Source organism: Amphiprion ocellaris, chromosome 3 (genome assembly GCF_022539595.1).
Source record: "Amphiprion ocellaris isolate individual 3 ecotype Okinawa chromosome 3, ASM2253959v1, whole genome shotgun sequence".
NCBI classification, from domain to species: domain Eukaryota; kingdom Metazoa; phylum Chordata; class Actinopteri; family Pomacentridae; genus Amphiprion; species Amphiprion ocellaris.
The window spans coordinates 41,057,832-41,071,330 of NC_072768.1; the positions used below are offsets into that span (position 1 = coordinate 41,057,832).

A 13,499-nucleotide genomic window follows, 5' to 3' on the forward strand; every position below is an offset into this window, starting at 1 on the left:
TGCATCAGACTGTAACTGGAACCAGCAGGAACAACAGTTTAATAGTTTAAAATGAAATATCTGAATAAAATGATCAAGACTGTCAAACTTTAGATTCTAGTTTTACAAATCATGTCTGAAATGAAGAAATTACATCTAAATGTCAATTATTTGAAACAAATATATGAACCTGCACAGAAATCTGCAAGTTCTACAGTAAAACTTTTTTTTATTATTGTTGTTGAAAACGAAAAAAGACATTTTATTCACGTTATATAGTTAATTTATTTAGTCTTTATGTAACCAGATCGGTCCCGCTGAGATACAAGCTCTTTTTCAAGGGAACACAGCAGCCTGAGAAACATTAAAATTGCAACCATTAAAAACAGACAACACCAACTCACTCAACAAAATAAATCAAACGCATGCGAGATTAAAGCACAGGATTAGGAATCTACGTAAACAACAACAAATGTGAAAAGTAGCTGCTGCAGATCCGTCATATGGTTTTTGAATGTTCCAGTGATGAGTTCCTTCAGATTCAGGCTCTGCAGTAAATTCCAGGCAGCAGGTGCAGAGACCTTAAAACTGTGTTTTCCTAATTCAGACTGCACCTTTGGAACGTTTAACAAGTATGAATCATTGGAACGTAAACAGTAATAGCTGTGGGTTTTGGAAATGTCAATAAAAATATAGCAGTGGATAAGGGAAGACCGTCCAGCTCCATCATATCAGGAGCAGTGGTGAGTGAGAGCTCTAAACCCCTGATGAACCTGAAGGCATCATGATACACAGAATCCAGAGATCTAAACAGTTCGCCGGATTCATGTAAAAAAGGTCACCGTAATCAAGCACAGGGAGAAAAGTGACAGCAACCAACTTTTTCCTGACAGAAAAAGAAAAACAAGACCTGTGACGAAAGAAGAATCCCAGTTTCAACCCTAATGTTTTGTTCAGGTTTTCTATGTGGGGTTTAAAAGAGAGCCGATTATCAATTAAAACATAAAGATACTTGTAACAGGGCACAAGTTCAATCTCACAACCCTGTTAAGATAAAATGCTGGGAGATGCTCAGGTTCTTTCCTGCCATTGGAGAAAATGATCAGTTTAGTTTTGGCAGCATTTAAAACAAGTTTTAACTCAATGAGCTGACGTTCCACAAGGTTAAAAGCAGTCTGTAATTTGTCAAAGGCCTCAAAAAGGGTGGCGATACAGCAGTATAGGACTGTGTCATCAGCATAAAAATGAAGTTTGGCATTCGGGACACATCTGCCCAAAGTGTCCACATAAATAACAAAGAGAAGTGGGTCCAGAACTGAGCCCTGGGGCATGCCAGTAGAAACATTTAGCATTGTAGATGAGTTGCCTTCAAAATGAACATGTCAGATAATTATCAACCAGCCAATGGCCTGCTCAGAAAAACCAACATCAAGCAAAATGGAGTGGTCCACTGAGTCAAAGGCCTTAGAAAGGTCAACAAAGAGGGCTGTACAGATTTGAGCCAGCGAGTCTGTTCTATCATTGGTGAATGTGAGGGAGGCTGTGATAGTGCTGTGTTGTTTCCTGAAGCCCGATTGATTTGGGGAGAGAATATTGTTTGTATGGAGGAAAACCTTCAACTGATCATTAACTAGACCTTCGAGGACCTTTGACAAAATGGACAACTTGGATATGGGTCGATAATTATTCAAGTAGGTAGAGTCCCCCCTCAACAACATTCCTCAGGAAAACATTCTGTCCAAAGAGTGAGAGTAAAAAGACATTGGAGGGGTTTAGCAATAAAATCAGCAGCTAGCTTTAAGAAATAAGCTTCAAAACAATCTGGGCCTGCAGACTGAGTTATGTCCAGAGAGAGGAGAGCTCTGCAGACCTCTTCCACTGAGAACAACCTGAAACTAAAGGAAGGTTGACAAGCTCAGAATTATTTAGAAACTTATTTATAGGAGAGCAATGTCAGATAAATTACCTGCATTACCTAAGCTTCAATACACAGTCTGAAATGTCTGAGATGCTGGCAGCTCTTTTAGTTTGATATAATCCTATTACACTAGTTAGTATAATGTGGGTTAGTTGACATGTACTGAGTTAGTATAATGGGTTAGTTAGCATGTACTAATATTGTGCTATTATCAGGTGACTGGATGTCTTCTCTGTTTCTGGTTGTTGTCATCCATGTTTGTTTCTGATGAACTGGACACCTTTTAATTGAATGAAGGACAGTCAACTTTATTTAAACAGAACTTTATTGTTTCTCGCTGTGCCAACAGTTCAGTAGTAGGAGTCCATGATGTGTCTCATGCTCATGACCCTCATGCTGCCCATGCCCATGTTCATGAAGCTCCTGTACTCTCCAGGCCTCATGTACATCATCCTGCCTCTGAAGTGGGGCTGCTCGTACATCAGCCAGTGTCCGTCCATCACCTGACAGGACATGCAGTTGGACATGCGGTGACGGTCCATGATGTTGTCGCAGTCGTCCATCAGCTCGGACATCTGGCCTCCAAAGTTCTCCCTCTCATAGATCCTCATCCTGTAGGAGCCGCGGTGCTGCAACACACCATAATCAATAATCAATCAGCTGCTGATTGGCTGGGTGGTTACCATGGGGATCATGTGAGCTGTACTGTGATTGGTTACCATGGGGATCATGTGAGCTGTGCTGTGATTGGTTACCATGGGGATCATGTGAGCTGTGCTGTGATTGGCTAAGTGGTTACCATGGGGATCATGTGAGCTGTGCTGTGATTGGCTGGGTGGTTACCATGGGGATCATGTGAGCTGTGCTGTGATTGGTTACCATGGGGATCATGTGAGCTGTGCTGTGATTGGTTACCATGGGGATCATGTGAGCTGTGCTGTGATTGGCTAAGTGGTTACCATGGGGATCATGTGAGCTGTGCTGTGATTGGCTGGGTGGTTACCATGGGCATCATGTGAGCTGTGCTGTGATTGGTTACCATGGGGATCATGTGAGCTGTGCTGTGATTGGCTAAGTGGTTACCATGGGGATCATGTGAGCTGTGCTGTGATTGGCTGGGTGGTTACCATGGGCATCATGTGAGCTGTGCTGTGTTTGCTTACCATGGGGATCATGTGAGCTGTGCTGTGATTGGTTACCATGGGGATCATGTGAGCTGTGCTGTGATTGGCTGAGTGGTTACCATGGGGATCATGTGAGCTGTGCTGTGATTGGTTACCATGGGGATCATGTGAGCTGTGCTGTGATTGGTTACCATGGGGATCATGTGAGCTGTGCTGCGATTGGCTGGGTGGTTACCATGGGGATCATGTGAGCTGTGCTGTGATTGGTTACCATGGGATCATGTGAGCTGTGCTGTGATTGGTTACCATGGGGATCATGTGAGCTGTGCTGTGATTGGTTACCATGGGGATCATGTGAGCTGTGCTGTGATTGGCTGGGTGGTTACCATGGGGATCATGTGAGCTGTGCTGTGATTGATTACCATGGGGATCATGTGAGCTGTGCTGTGATTGGCTGGGTGGTTACCATGGGGATCATGTGAGCTGTGCTGTGATTGATTACCATGGGGATCATGTGAGCTGTGCTGTGATTGGTTACCATGGGGATCATGTGAGCTGTACTGTGATTGGTTACCATGGGGATCATGTGAGCTGTGCTGTGATTGGCTGAGTGGTTACCATGGGGATCATGTGAGCTGTGCTGTGATTGGTTACCATGGGGATCATGTGAGCTGTGCTGTGATTGGCTGAGTGTTTACCATGGGGATCATGCGGCAGGACCTGATGCAGTCGTTCATTCCCATCATGCTCATGTAGTTGGAGTACTCGCCCCTCCTCAGGAAGAACTGGTTGCCCATGAAGTTGGTGTGGTCGTAGACCATGAAGCAGCCTCTCTCCACCCTGCAGGAGTGACACCTGCTCAGGTAGGACGACATGTCGGCACAGTCGCTGCTGCACTCATAAGAACGGCCCTGGAAGTTCCTGTCCTCATAGAAGACAATCTGAGGGGAGGGGGAGGAGCTTTAGTGACAGTGGGTCATGTGACATCCAGGTGTTTCTGATGGTTCAGGTGTGCTCAGCTTTGATCATCATGATGGTTCAGTTCATTGATGATGTCAACATGATGGGACCAGCAGGAGGTCTGGATGGTCTGAAACATCCATCCATCCATCCATCCATCCATCCATCCATTATCTTTCCACCTCTTAATCCTCTGTAGGGTATCGGGGGGTGGAGCCTGTCCCAGCTGACTGAGGGTGAAGGTTCACCTGGACAGGTAACAGTCCATCAGACAACCAGACTCACATTCACACCTACAGACAGTTTAGAAGCACCAGGAACCTCAGCAGGTCTCTGGACTGTGGGAGGAATCTGGAGAACCTGGAGAACCCAGCAGGAGAACATGGAGACCCCACACAGAGAGACCAGAACCAGATCCAGAACCTTGCAGCTGTGAGGCCACAGTGCTAACCACTGAACCACCATGCAGCCTTGTCTGGAACATTATAAGGATTATTGATCATTAGAAGACCTGATAATTGGCTGATTAACTTACTGCAGATTGATTGAACAGATCTGATTAGTTATTGATTGATTGATTGATGGTCTCTGACTGATCAGAACTAATTTATTCATTTTTTACGTTATTTTTTTTGCCTTGTTGGCTTCATTAGACGGGTTACTGGGGAGGCAGACCTGTTCATGGGTCACCTGATCAATCAGCTCAGCTACCTGGGCACCCTGATCAGGCTGATTGATCAGTGTTGCTGTTGTGTTGTTGAGTTTATTTTGATATTAATTTATGGTTTCTGTGTGTTGGTCCACAGAAGGATTCAGGTGTTTGTGTTCATCAGGTCTCCTCACATTAAAAGCATTAAAACTGTGTGAATCTAAAGTTTAGTTGATTTAAAACTAAATTCATGTAGAAATAACTTCATGAAATGAAGGAGTGATGCATGCTGGGACTCTGCTCATTCTGCTCAGGTCGGTGGCTGACATGGTGATGGAGGTGGACTCACCTGGAGAGCTCACAGCATTTATACACCTGAGCCAAGGCTTTGTGTGTCAGAATGCTGAGGCAGCATTCACACACACACACACACACACACACACACACACACGCACACACACACACACACACACACACACACACACACACACACACACACACACACACACACACACACACATACACACACACACACACAAAGCCTCTTTCAAAGGGTTAACAAAGAGAGACCGAGGCTTCCAGCTGCTGCTGTAGCTCCAACTACTTTGATTTCAATTCAGTTATGTTTATTTTTATTTAGCGCCAATTACAGTCAAATTGTCTTGAGACGCTTTACAGAACCCATATGCCTGAACCCCCAGAGCAGCCCTAAGGAGACAGTGGCAGGAAAACACTCTTTTAACAGGGAAAAAAACCTCAAGCAGAACCCGGCTTTTTATGTGGGGGAACCATCTGCTGCTGTCCGGACAGGTTGAGAGGGACAGAAGAGGTAGAGATAGAGAGGTGGGGGGGGGACACAAGGACCATAAAACACACAGTATAATACATGCATGATAAGACAGATGATACATGCAAAGTACAACTAACATGGAAACTGATTATAGTTTACTGCTATGGTGTACAGCTCTGGCATTAAATATACTACATATATAGCTGGTGGTAAATTCAAAAATATGTAGACGAGCAAATCAAGTATAGTGAGGGCAACTACTCACCTGGTCAGCAGCTACTCACCTGAGATCCAGCAGGACCAGTTAGAAACCAATGAGATCCAGCGGGACAAGTTAGAAACCAGTGAGAGCCAGTGGGACCAGTTAGAAAACAGTGAGATCCAGTAGAACCAGTATAGAAACCAGTGAGATCCAGTAGAACCAGTATAGAAACCGGTGAGATCCAGTAGAACCAGTATAGAAACCAGTGAGATCCAGCAGGACCAGTTAGAAACCAGTGAGATCCAGTAGGACCAGTTACAAACCAGTGAGATCCAGTGGGACCAGTTAGAAAACAGTGAGATCCAGTAGAACCAGTATAGAAAACAGTGAGATCCAGTATAACCAGTATGAAACCAGTGAGATCCAGTATAACCAGTATGAAACCAGTGAGATCCAGTATAACCAGTATGAAACCAGTCCTGTGCTGTGTCTGTTCTGTGATGTTTCAAAATCCTGACATTCTTCAGACTGCAGCTAATTTAAAGGTTTCAGGATCAGAGGATGCATGAAGGTCTGTAACTGGCTTAGACTTTAGATCTAAAAGTCAGAAACCCTCTGTTTCATTTCATACAAACCTACTTCACCTCTTTATACACATCACTTGTCTTCTGTCCTGTTTTCTACAACACGTATGGCTCCGTTTGAGTTTGTTCTGAATCAGGAGGAGACTGGACTGAACTGGAGGAGAAGCCAGACTGACCTCCAGAGTTCTCTGAAGAAAGACCAACATCAGTTTGTATTTTTGTTGTTCTTCTGTTTCTGCCCCTCCCCTCTCTGGTCTGTCTCTGCTCTGATTGGCTGCCTCCTCACCTGCGTTCCCTTCAGTCATCATCTCACCTGTTCCACATCCACTAATCCCTGAACACAGGTTTTCTTTACAGTCTCATCATGAAGGTCTAAAGCCATTCATCTTCTCCTGTAGTTTGTTCTTCTGTTGACCTTCGCCTGTTTCCTGAGTGTTTCCAGAGTTAGTCTCAGCTAAAACCTGGTCCAGGTTTCATTCTGTCCAGTGTCTGCTTTGACACTTAAATCCTGAATCCTGAACTGCGACAGCCTGGATGGTGCTGCAGCAGTTAGACTTCTCTTTAAATGAATGTAAATGTGTTGATAATTGCTGGTTATGGAGCCTCTGTCTGCCCAGTTTTAATCCCTTCATTTTAAATGTATTTTTTTATTCCAGTGAGATCTCTGTCTGAGAGTAGAGGTTCTGAATGAGGTCCAGACTACACCGGCTGCATGTGAAGAGCCGCAGAATGATATCTTCCAAATCCAAACCAAATCCAGCTAGATCACTGAAGCTCCAATGATTTGATGTAAAATATGAAAATACAGACTAATATTTAGCTCAGAAATTAAAGTTTGAAAATATTGGAGATGTTTCTTCCTTCTGAAACACTCAGAAAACAGGAAGCCTTTATTGGCCGGTGAGCTGCAAACTCCAGGAGTTATTCAGCAACATGACAGGAAGAGAATAAATACAGAAATCTACATCTGAGAAATTCTAAAAAAAAGTACTCTATGTAAGAAGAGAAGTATAAAAAGGACAGTGTAAATAAATCTATAAACATATCCAATAAATGACAAAAACTGACGTGAACTTCCATCCTATTAAATGTGATTTATTTTCACGTCACCTCACAGGTTCTAGACAACTAACTTCTAGAACACTAAAAATCTAAAACATTTACAGTTTCTTTAGAAAATGGAGTTTAAAAAGATATAAAGCTGAAAAACTTTTAATTTGAAGGGCTTAAACTGTTTAAGTCTGTTCTAATGCTCTATAAAATTTCTAATGTTGGTGCTGTAAGTTTACACAGATTTATTAGTTAAATGACAGATTTCTTCTCTAATCACACCAGAAACATGGAATGAACGAGGACGGATCTCCTCACACTTTAGAAGTTTGTTGTTTTTCTATTGGAATAACGCTGCAGCATTTGGAGAGCATTTATCTGGAGATTAGACCTGCTGAGGAGATCTACTATGAACTCTGAATGAAGTTTGATCTGGGTAATCTTCTCCCTCCCACTGACACGTTCAGCCTCAGGCTACATTAGTCTCAGGTGTGCTGTTACCTGCCCACATGTGTTCATTCCTTCAGAGGCAGCAGCAGCAGCAGGTATGTCCACCTTCCCTCTCTCTTTCTTATCGACCTCCTAAAGGTTCCTGGATGAGATGGAAACCAGATCTGATCCGATCAGCTCTGCACCAACGACATTTAAACCTGAGGGAAATTTAAAATGATCAGCTGATATTTCTGTGTTTAGTTTAAACATGTTGTTTCTATGTTTCTTCACTCGTTCAGCTGCATGCAGTGAAGCTGTTCCATGTTCAGGGATTCCATGTTCAGGTGTTCCGTGTTCAGGTGTTATCACCTCCTTTCACTGCTCACTGCATTAAAACCACTGAAGGAAAATGAAAAGACATTTTGTCAGCTGAAAGAAGTCATTTTCTTCAGGATATGATGCTGCTTCCATCATGTTTTGTGCAGAACATTTAAAATAGTTCTTAAACAACATCTAAACAGGCTGAGAAAATTTTACTGATCAATCAAATTATTAGACTCAACTGCATTACTTCTGATTAGAGATGAAATAAATGGATCTTAACTGATTTATAGAACTCCAAGTACATAAAAAAGAAGTCAAAAGTAAGAATTCATGCAGGTAACAACAGAACTTAGATGAAATAGTGAGAGACTGATCTCACTGCAGCCCCAGCATTAAACCAGTGAAACCAATAGAAGAGTTTTTCTGCTGGTCTTTACTGCCAACAGAAAACACATCAGTCAAGCTTTTAAATAAATCTACACATAAATGAAATCCTGATAGCAGCACACCTTCAACTGGAAGCTATTAAATAAATTCATAAAACCTCTTAATTCAGCTTTAAAAGCATCAGTCAACTTCATGATGGAATAAATCTCCACTGCTTTTGTTGGTGACATTTTGCTGTGAGCGCAAATATCCATTAACATTTCAGCCACTGTTAGGATAAAAACAAGACAGGATCTGACAGAGTCTGAAACACGAAGCATCAGTGGAGATTTATTTAGGACAGAACCACAGATGTTCTCTTCATCTAGTCCTGATAACTTTAAACCATGAGCTGTTTAATGAATCAGTTTAACTGATGGACGTCAAACACAAGCTGCTCTGAGGATCTGGATTTGAGCAGATATCCACGTCCTGAAAATGCTCCATCAGTGTCTTACAGTTTTATATAGTCAGGAGATATTTGAGCCCTGAAGAACATTCATAGCAGGACGTCACAAACCTGAAAAGGAGGCTTTGATTGTAGAAAAACCTCAACTATGCAGTTAAAGATGGCCTGTCACTGGCTTATCTGCACACGTTGGTCTAATGTCTACCTTCTAACTGCACTTTACACTGAAAAATAAGCACCACTTCAACTGCGGGAATGTGTTCTATTTAAACCAGTTCAGGTGAGAACCATGAACATGAGAACTCCTGATTATTCACACACCACAATAATTCAGTCACAAAATGCCATTACAACTGGTAGCTGGTTGGATACAGTGCAGAGAGTAGACATGTTTCAGACACCACGTTCTAGCAATTCTTTCAAGGCCACGGGCTGCCTCTTTGTCATGTTCTGTGACGAGGTTTCAGTGGTTAATAAGGTTCCAGTGGTTGTTAAGAAGGTTCTAGTGGTTGTTAAGAAGGTTCCAGTGGTTGTTATTAAAGCGCCAGTGGTTAATGATGAGGTTCTAGTGGTTGATGATGAAGTTCTAATTGTTGATGATGAGGTTCCAGTGGTTGTTAATAAGGTTCCGGTGGTTGTTAAGAAGGTTTGAGTGGTTGATGATGAAGTTCTAGTGGTTTATGATGAGGTTCCAGTGGTTGATAATGAGGTTCTAGTGGTTGTTAATAAGGTTCCAATGGTTGATGACAAGGTTCCAGTGGTTGATGATGAGGTTCCAGTGATTGTTAATAAGGCTCCTGTAGTTGTTAATAAGACTGTAGTGGTTGTTAAGAAGGTTCCAATGGCTAATGATGAGGTTCTAGTGGTTGATGATGCGGTGCCAGTGGTTGTTGAGGAAGTTCCTGTGGTTGTTAATAAGGTTCCAGTGGTTGATGATGAGGTTCCAGTGGTTGATTAGGTTCCAGTGGTCGATGATGAGGTTCCAGTGTTTGTTAATAAGGTTCCAGTAGTTGATGATGCGGTTCCAGTGGTTGTTAATAAGGTTCCAGTGTTGAAGATGAGGTTCCAGTGTTTGTTAATAAGGTTGAAGTGGTTGATGATGAGGTTCCAGTGGTTGATAATGAGGTTCTAGTGGTTGTTAATAAGGTTCCAGTGGTTGTTTAGGATGTTCCAGTGGTTGATGATAAGGTTCCAGTGGTCGATGATGAGGTTCCAGTGATTATTAATAAGGCTCCCGTTGTTGTTAATAAGACTCTAGTGGTTGTTAAGAAGGTTCCAGTGGTTAATGATGAGGTTCCAGTGTTTGTTAATTAGGTTCCAGTAGTTGATGATGAGGTTCCAATGGTTGTTGAGGAAGTTCCAGTGGTTGATGATGAGGTTCCAGTGTTTGTTAATAAGATTCCACTGGTTGATGGTGAGGTTCCAGTGGTAGAGATGAGGTTCCAGTGGTTGATGATAAGGTTCCAGTGGTTGTTAATAAGGTTTCAGTGGTTGATGATGAGGTTCCAGTGGTTGTTGAGGATGTTCCACTAGGTGATGATAAGGTTTCAGTGGTTGATGATGAGGTTCCAGTGATTCTTAATAAGGCTCCAGTAGTTGTTATTAAGACTCTAGTGATTGTTAAGAAGGTTCCAGTGGTTTATGATGAGGTTCAAGTGGTTTATAATGAGGTTCAGGTGGTTGATGATGTGATTTCAGTGGTTGTTGAGGAAGTTCGAGTGGTTGTTAATAAGGTTCCAGTAGTTAATGATGAGGTTCCAGTGGTTGTTAATATGGTTCCAATGGTTGATGATGAGGCTCCAGTGGTAGAGATGAGGTTCCAGTGGTTGTTGAAGATGTTCCAGTGGTTGATGAGGATGTTCCAGTGGTTGTTGATGAGGTTCCAGTGGTTGATGATGAGGTTCCAGTGATTGTTAATAAGGCTCCAGTAGTTGTCAATATAAGTCTAGTGGTTGTTAAGAAGGTTCCAATGGTTGATGATGAGGTTCTAGTGATTGTTAATGAGGTTCAAGGGCTGATGATGTGGTTGCAGTGGTTGTTCATAAGGCTCAAGTGGTTGATGATGAGGTTCAAGGGCTGATGATGTGGTTGCAGTAGTTGTTCACAAGGCTCCAGTGGTTGATGATGAGGTTCCATTGGTTGATGATGAGGTTCCAGTGGTTGATGATGCAGTTCCAGTGGTTGATGATGAGGTTCCAGTGATTGTTAATAAGGTTCCAGTAGTTGTTAAGAAGGTTCCAATGGTTGATGATGAGGTTGTAGTGATTGTTAATGAGGTTCAGGTGGTTGACGATGTGGTTCTTTTCCCAAGTATGTTTATTGTTTTCTTTGTTATATATATATATATATATATATATATATATATATATATATATATATATATATATATATATATATATATATATATATATATATATATATATACATATATATATATAGTAAACATAAATTAGTAAGAATAATTTAAAATGACAAATGACAAACATTTGCCATTTCAAAACACAAATGCTCTTTTAATAATAGTTGAGACTTCAAGTCCCGAATAAGTTAGATAAAGTTCCCAAGTCTTCAAAAAAGCATCATCTTTGTGGTGTAATCGACATGTCAGATAGTCAAGCGAGATATAGCTGAGAACAGTCTTCTGCCATTGTATCTTAGAAGGAATACGGTCCGATATCCAATTGACAAGCAAGCATTTTCTAGCACAGAAAGTAAGCATTTGATACAGTTTCTTATGATATTTGTTGGTGATAACAGGGTCAATTAACCCAAGCAAAAGAAACGTAGGGTTACATGTCAAATCAGCTGTAAATATTTTATCCATTTCCAATCCAATCATATGCCAGAAATGTTGTACTTTTGAGCAGGACTAGAAGCAGTGTGTGAGGGTACCTGTCTCAACTTTACACTTCAAGCACACTGGGGAGGAGTCAGGCCTAAATTTGTGGCGTCTGTAAGGAGAAATGTGGGCTCGATGAAGAATTATGAGCTGAGTCGCTTTGACTCTGTTACAAACATATAATGTTTTCACATTACTCCAGACATTTTTCTAGTCATTTTCAGCAATTTCGCAGTTAAGTTCCTTTTCCCACAATTCTTTCAAGTGCAAAGTGTCAACTAAACAATAACCTTTTAGGATGTTATAGAATGTTTTAATTGAGCAAACACATTTGTATATAAAAATTTGTCTCTCAATATCCGATATGTCCTGAAGTACCAAGTTTGCAGTGTCCCTCCTAATAAAATCCCTCACTATTAAATACTGATAAAAATCTCTCCTTGGGATATTATATTTTTCAGTTAACTGAGTAAAAGACATCACAGTACGTCCCTCCAACAAGTCCTGTAGTTTAGATAAGCCCTGTTGTGCCCAATTATGAAATCTAATATCTTTCACACCAGGTATAAACTCTGGATTATGCCATATTGGCGTAAACACAGAAGTCACATTTAACCTTCCTTCAAGTTTCCTTAAAGTACACCATGCCATAGCTGTAGTAAGGGTAATAGGGTTGGAGCATGAGAGTTTTAGAGATCTAATTTTTTGAAGAAACAGCAAGGTAGGTAATGGACATTCAGACATCGAGCTTTCAATATCCACCCAAAGTGATGTGGGTCTGTTGTGCACCCAATCTGCTATAATACGCAAATGTATGCAAAGTTGATAGTTTTTAATATCTGGAAGATTTAGACCTCCTTCTGATACAGGCAGACATAGCATAGCTATCTTTAGGCGTGCCTTTCTTTTGGACCATATGAAAGAACTAAACCAACTATTTAATAGCTTAGTTACTTTGTGAGATAGCATAACAGGAACCATTTGTAATGGGTATAGTAATCTAGGAAGAACGTTCATTTTTAGTAATGCAACTCAGCCCATCCAAGAAATAGGAAGAGTGTTCCATCTCTCAAGATCAAGCCGAATGCGGTCAAATAGGGGAGGGAAATTTGCTTTATACATTTGTTCAAATGTAGGTGTTATACAGATTCCCAAATAACTGAAACCCTCGGGAGACCGTTTCAAAGGGAGTGATCTCGTAGGCACTTGCTTCGAGAGGCCCAGTTGCATAGCCTCAGATTTGGTAAAATTTATTTTGTAGCCTGAAAAGCTGCTGAAAACATTGATTGTTTCAATTAGGCATGGAATGGACGTCTCAGGGTCAGTCACAATAATTAAGACATCGTCAGCATAGAGTGTAATTTTATGTTCCTTATCCAAAATTTTAAGTACTCTTATCTTATTGTTTACCCTAATGGCCTCGGCCAAAGGCTCGATTGCAAGAGCAAACAGCAACGGCGACAGGGGACAACCCTGCCTTGTTCATCTGAAAATAGTGAAACAGGGAGAACGTAATCCATTTGTAAGCACTGCCGAGAGAGGGTTTTTGTAGAGGATTTTGACCCAATTTGTAAAGATTACTCCAAGGCCAAACTTATCTAGCGTGCTAAACAGGTATGACCACTCTATGCGGTCAAATGCTTTCTCCGCGTCTAAGGAAAGCACCAGACCGCTTTTAGAGTGATGTTGGAAATATTGGATTATGTTAAGTAAGCGACGCATGTTATTATAAGAATTTCGACCCTTAATAAATCCGGTTTGGTCTTCATTGATTAATATAAGTAATAATTTTTCCAACCGCATTGCTAACACT

The 13,499-nt window shown here is 41.4% G+C and overlaps 2 protein-coding genes across 2 annotated transcripts in view; one reads left to right on the top strand and one right to left on the bottom strand.

Moving 5' to 3' along the window:
* Positions 1-2,247: 2,247 nt before the first annotated feature.
* Positions 2,248-6,530, bottom strand: LOC111585528 (gamma-crystallin M2-like). The gene is made up of 3 exons (XM_035941429.2): positions 6,520-6,530; positions 3,720-3,981; positions 2,248-2,526 (listed from the first exon to the last, which is right to left on the bottom strand). Exons 1-3 carry the CDS (start codon positions 6,528-6,530, stop codon positions 2,248-2,250), a joined length of 552 nt encoding a protein of 183 aa, XP_035797322.2.
* Positions 6,531-7,777: 1,247 nt separating this feature from the next.
* Positions 7,778-13,499, top strand: part of lamb4 (laminin, beta 4) — a 69,193-nt gene continuing 63,471 nt past the window's right edge. The window contains exon 1 of the mRNA XM_055009098.1: positions 7,778-7,801. The gene's annotated coding sequence lies outside the window, so the exon portion shown is untranslated. The remainder of the gene's footprint in view (positions 7,802-13,499) is intronic.